The following is a 5,890-nucleotide window of genomic DNA, read 5'->3' as shown; positions in this document are numbered from 1 at the left end:
GCCCAGCCCCCACCCCCGCCCTCGTGGTTTCTCCGGCTTCTTTTCCCCTCTGCCAATGCCAGGAAAGCAGGTGCCAGGGCTCTTTCGGTATGGGTGGCAGACAAAGGGCCCACAGATTTGCCAGGCCAGGGCTAGGAGAAACTTGGCTGGACTCTGCTTAGTTTCACCCAGTTTAAAGAGGAAAGCAAAGCCCCCTCACCTTCCGCTCCTGAACCAAGGGGGGAAAAAAGGAGCGTTACGTAGCAGGCTGCCCAGCACAACATGCTGCTGACTTTAGTTTGGTTTGTATGCTTGCATTTCTGTGATAGGCTGGGAGGTGCATATCAGTCCCCCCCCCCCCAGGGTTAAGGGAGAGGGTATCCCCAGGGAGGGAGGTGGCAGTGCCCAAGTACCACAAAGGCAGGCATGTCAGACCAAGATGATTTTGGGGCAGGGGAGGCCTTGGGGGCGGAAGCATTCGTGCAGGAGAGCAGGAAGAGCAGCCAGGAGACGAATCACCAGGCTTGCTGCAAGGGAGGGGGAAACACCACTCCCGACTTCCGACGCAGAGCAGAGTGCGCCTTCCCAGCTGGCTGGAGGGAGTCCGAGGCCAAGCCCCGCCCAAGAGGGGTCAGCCCGCCAGAGCCCCCTTCCCGCGTTCGCTGCACTGGGTGACGACTCTGCCCTTGGGTCCGGGGGTGGCGTGACTCACACGGGGCTCGTACGGTCCAAAAGGATCTGTATGGAGAATGCATTTCAAAAAAGGAAAACAAAAACAGAGCAACAGACGCCCACACACCATGCTGTAGGTAGCGTCCCAGTGACATCATCATTAAACGTCTACTGCTTGAGAGCGGTAGACGACATACACGGCCAGGTGCATCATTCCCTCTGTCTGAAATACAGGCCAAATTTGACAATAGTCTGCAAATCAGCTTTTAACTTTCTTGTAGTTCTTGTACATTTATAATGGTTTTTATGACCTTTTATTTGTGAGCTGCCCAGAGTCACTTCCATAGTGAGATGGGTGGCATATAAACACACAAACAAACAAAGTTTTCCTTTAAAAAGGCTCAAAATGGGGCTTGCTTGCTATGTTCATTTTTTTCATTTGTTGCTGGAGATTAGAGGGGTGCATGTGTTTCCAGTTAAAAAAAGCAAAAATAGGCATCTAACTTTCAGAAAAGGCAAAAAAGGCAGGCTGTAGCTGTAAATGTCTTTTCCCCTTGTGTTTAAGTGATTTTAAAACTTAAAAAATTTTAAAACAAAAATTAAACTTTTCAACAATGCTCAGAGCAGGGTTTATTAAAAAAAATCAGTTCTCAATACAATGATCAAAGCGCAGGGTTACAGGAGTTCTGCACAGCCAAGGAGGCGGTTATACAAATGAAGTGGAAGGTTATATAAATGATTAACTTTAGGGCTGATGGGATTAGGCAACATGTCTTATCTTGGTAGGGTTCCTGGTATTGACTGTTTACTTGGATGACTTCATTAATTAAAGCTATTGGTAAGCTCCCTTGTGAGTTAATACGCACTGTAACTTTTCCTCCAAGGTCTTGGCAAAGACGCCACCAACAGGGGATGGCAGGAGGGGACCTGAAGCAAGGCCATACCCAGTGGCCCACTGTCATCTCCGTTCGCCAAGACCATCTAACCCGACTCACAACAGACCAGGCTGCAAAAGTCTGTGGGGGCACCTGGGCCATGGGAGCAGCTCTGTAACCCCACTGCACCCCTTGCAGCCCAGGGGTCAGGCCCTCCTGCTTGTGCATGCACATCTGTGTGGAGACTTAAAAGACACCTCAGAAGGAACCAGGGGCGGCACAGGGATCCGCAGGTCGGGTCTTGCCTTGCGTTCCGGCTCCTTCTACAGTGCCATCTTCTTCTAAGGAAACCCAGCTCGGTTGCAGCTGGCGTAAAGAGAGGCAGCTGCATGAGACACAACAGAGGATGTGTTGCCCCCAAAGGTGGTGCGTGGTCAGGCTGCTGCCGACCTGCAGGTCCACCACCCTTTGGCCTACAGCTCATTCCTCTGCGCTGAGCCCGGACAGCTTCTAAGAGCAACGAATGCTTCTCCACCCGCATCGCTCGCGTACCAGGGCGCAGGATCTGGTCCTCGGAGTAACTGACAGATGACTCCTCTCCACTCCCAGCCTCTTCCCGCAGTGGCCTCGCCTCTGGCTCTGGCACCATCACGCCCCTTGCTGTTCTACCTGCAGGTCTTCTCTCTACTCGCTTCCTGCCCGGCCATCCTTCTGGGAATGCTCAGGCTACCGTCAGCCCTGCGAGTAGTCCAGGCCAGGGAACCAGAGTTACGAATGCTAATCCGACTTTTCTTATTACGTTACAGTAGCAGACTCTTGCAAGTCTGAACGCCTCTCTTCTCCCTGCCTTTATGTTGAAGATAACTGGGACGTTTTCCCTAATTACACTCCTGCTCTGGGCTCAGCTTTCTTATCTGACCACTGTCTTCCTGTTCCTCAAGAGTATTCTCACAGCCCATTACAACTCCAGAGGTTGCAACTGCAGAAGAGCCACAACCAGAGCAGAGGCGCTGATCAGTCCCACAGTCCCGCTTCTCTGCTGTCACGTAGAAGTCCCCCGTCCAGCACGGAGGGAGAGCTGCCAAGGATTGGGTGGCATCTTTCCTAATTCAGTGGGAGAAGCTCCACCGGAGCTCCTCCTCAGCTGTGAGGTGTTCCCTTCTTCCCTGCTGGGGTAAGCAGACACCCCCAGCCTGGCCCCCAGCAAGCCTTAATGCCAAGACGGCCACTCTTGGGCACTTCCTGTATGGCTGCTACATCATCCCACAGGAGGGCCCCTCTCCTTTTTGCCCCACCTTCCACATTCTCATGCATAGCCACATTTTCCCCACATGACGCAAAGATAGCTTGGTGTAATTTTTTGCTTTGCTTTTGCAAAATGCTTCTACAATATCCCCAGATACAAAACTCTGTAGAGCGGATTACTCCCTGCAGCATTCATTAAAAAAAAATCAAAACACAATGATTCCTACTCTTTTGGGAAACAAAGGTACATGCCAGTGGAACCAGGATCCCGGAGAATTTTTTAGGCATCGTAGAAGTCAATATGGGCACCCGATTCAAAAGTGTTTGCAAGAAGAAGGCTCAGCAACTTCTGGGAGGAGACCTCACAGTCTATCAGCTGCCCACACTGTTTCATGTGGAGGCACATCTGCCGCAGCTCCGGGTCTGCTGACTGGGTGCGGGCCACTTTTTGCATGTCGGTGTCCAGGGGGCCTGTGCAGAAGGAAGGAAAGAAAGAAAAGCCAATCACAAGGGGACCCCCAAGGAGAGGCAATGGCAGACAGGGACAGCCGGGACTCGCCTGGAGCGTAGTTAAGCACCCGAACGTCCGGCTCTTCTGCCGCCAAGACGCGGAACATCATCTCACGGGCCGCCTTCCCCGTACAGTAGAGAGTCCAGCTCTTGAACGGCTTCAGGGCGCAGAGGGAGGAGATGTTGACCACCACACGGCTCAAGCCCGGCCGGGCAGGGAAGGCCTCCAGGATGGAGGCGGTGAGGCACAGAGCAGAGGTGATGTTGAGGGTCAGGTAGCTGTTGACTTCGCCGGGGTCGGTGAACTTTGAGAAGGACTTGGAGACATCGCCCAGGGATGCTGGAAGAAAAAGGGGTCCAGCCCGTCTCTAGGGGAGACCGAGGCCCAGGGAGGCAGGGTGGGAGGCAAGTGGAAGTCCTCCCCTGTCCCCGAGGCTTCCTCCCGCTGCCAGCAGCAAACAGCCTCTTTTGTTTGAGGCTGGGACCTGCCAATTTGTCTTAGATGCCAGGCAGCTTCCCCCCATGGCACAGGAAAGCAGGAATGAAAATATCATCCCCAACAGAACACAGCAAAGCCGACCCCAGCGCAGGGCCTGTTCTCACTGTGCGTTGTTGCCCTGAAAGATTTGGAAGCCGTTTCTCTGGTTGCCTCAAAGCGAATGCCTTCGATACCCGCAGAGCCTGGCTGGGCTGTAAGGGGCCGGGAGGGGGGGAGCATCTGAACTGGTGCTCCCCCTACTCCGAAGAGACTAATGGACCAACTAACAGGTGGCCTGTCTGCGACAAAAGACTGTTCCTCCATCACCCCCCCCCTTATAGCCAAACTCCTCCAAGGAAAGGCCCGTGACCCCTGTGTGCATCAGGGCTAAGACGCCTGCCGCAGAGGCCCGGACAACTGGAGCCCATTCCACTCCCAAGGGCGGACACAGGAAAGCCCTGCCCCACGGGTGGGAGCAGCTGACAGCCACCGTAATAAGGGAGCGGGGGTGGGGCAGGACCCCAACGGTCCCCCACGTATCCCAGTTTGTTGTAGCGGGGAAGGTGCTGGCCTAGAAGCAGGCAGGAATGCCAGTCGCTCCCTCAGCCCAACCCACCTCACAGGGTGGTTGTGGTGGGGAAAAAAGGAGGCAGAAGCATAGGATGTTGTTGTCGTCACAATCATCATCCGTGGCCTCTAACTTCACACACAGACCTCACCCCCAGCAACCCAGGAGGTCTGCTCACCATCAAGTTCTGACAGGGGAGGAAATCCCCCCCATTTAGGTGGTGCAAAAGTGGACCAGGCACTCCTGCCAGCGCCCCTCTCCCCTCCCCTCCCCTCCCCTCCCGAGGAGCCTGGAACTGCCGCCCTTCCCCAGGGGCCGAGTCCCCATTGAGCTGTCCCCACATTTTGGGCTGCAGGAACCATGTGGCGGGGGGGGGGGGCGGGGGAGGAGAAAGCGGGGAGACTCCCGGGCAGAAAGGCCCCTCCCAACTCTGTGAGGGCGCAGGCAACGCCCTAACCTGGGCTACCAGACGACGTCCGTCGCGCCCGGGCAAACTGCTCGGTGCCTCCCTGGCCCAGCGCCGCCCCACCGCAAACCGAAGCACAGCCGCCTCCCCCCGCCGCCCCCCTCCGGCTCGCCCAGCCGCGGGGAGCGCAGGCCCACAGCCGAGGGGGCCGGCCCCCAAGAGCCCCACAGCCCGCCGCCCCCGCTCGGCCCTCGGCTTCGAGCCGGGCAGCGGGGCCGCTCGCCGCCGAGAGGGCTCCGGGGCGGCGGGGCGCCGCTCACCGGCGTTGTTGATGAGCAGGAGGCGCTCCGGCGGGCCGGCCTCGCGCAGCCCCCGCCCGGCCTCGACCACGCGCCGCAGCCCCTCGCCCGAGGCCAGGTCGGCGGGCAGACCCTGCACCCGCAGCGCCGGGCAGGCGGCGCGCAGCTCGCCCTCCAGCTCGCTCAGCGCGGCCGCCGAGCGCGCCACCAGCAGCAGGGCCGAGCCGGGCGGCAGGCGCGGGGCCAGCAGGTGGGCCAGGCTGCGGCCCAGCCCGCGCGAGGCGCCCGTCAGGATGCACGCCGTGCGGCCCCACGCGCCCGCCGGCTCCATCGCGCGGCTCCGGCGGCTCGGCCTCCGCTCCCGGGACGCGGGTGGGCCGGAGGGGCGGGCCTTCCCCGGGGGCGCCCCGCCCCGGGAAGGCCAAAGGACTTCTCTTTCGCCTTTCGCCTTTGCGTTTTGAAATGCAAACCGGGCCGTGCCTTTTGCTCCGCCCCGGGCCCCCCACCTTCTCCTGCCCCCTCCCCCGCCAAACTCGGCAGCGTCCCCAGAAAACGCTTGAGCCCCTGCCTCCCGATGCACGGGACCGCAGCTCCCACCGTCCGGATGCAGCCCCCCACGGGCCCCATAAGCCGCGCAGCGGTGAAGGCCGCCTCTCTCGGAGGATGGGCGTGCGGGCGAGGCGGGGCTGCCGCCGCAGCTGGGCGCGCTCCCTCCCGACGGCCAGGGAGGGGAGGCGCGAGGGCACGCGCTCCACCTGCGCGCCCGCCTTCCTCTTCCTCCGCTCGCTCGGCGGCGCCTTGAGTGCGCGGAGGAGCGGCGGCGGCAGCGGCAGCGGCAGCAGCTCCCCGCAGGGGTAG

The 5,890-nt window shown here is 59.3% G+C and overlaps 1 protein-coding gene across 1 annotated transcript; it reads right to left on the bottom strand.

Annotated features, from left to right (window-relative positions):
- Positions 1–1,270: 1,270 nt before the first annotated feature.
- On the bottom strand, positions 1,271–5,386 carry SPR (sepiapterin reductase). The gene is made up of 3 exons (XM_063310099.1): positions 5,054–5,386; positions 3,331–3,621; positions 1,271–3,242 (listed from the first exon to the last, which is right to left on the bottom strand). The coding sequence occupies exons 1-3, from the start codon at positions 5,361–5,363 to the stop codon at positions 3,052–3,054; spliced, it is 792 nt and encodes a 263-aa protein (XP_063166169.1). The 5' UTR covers positions 5,364–5,386; the 3' UTR covers positions 1,271–3,051.
- Positions 5,387–5,890: the final 504 nt, after the last annotated feature.

Source organism: Candoia aspera, chromosome 8, assembly GCF_035149785.1.
Source record: "Candoia aspera isolate rCanAsp1 chromosome 8, rCanAsp1.hap2, whole genome shotgun sequence".
Taxonomy (NCBI): Eukaryota; Metazoa; Chordata; class Lepidosauria; order Squamata; family Boidae; genus Candoia; species Candoia aspera.
Note: the sequence above shows the minus strand (reverse complement) of the source record. Positions and strands in the feature narration are given on the sequence as shown.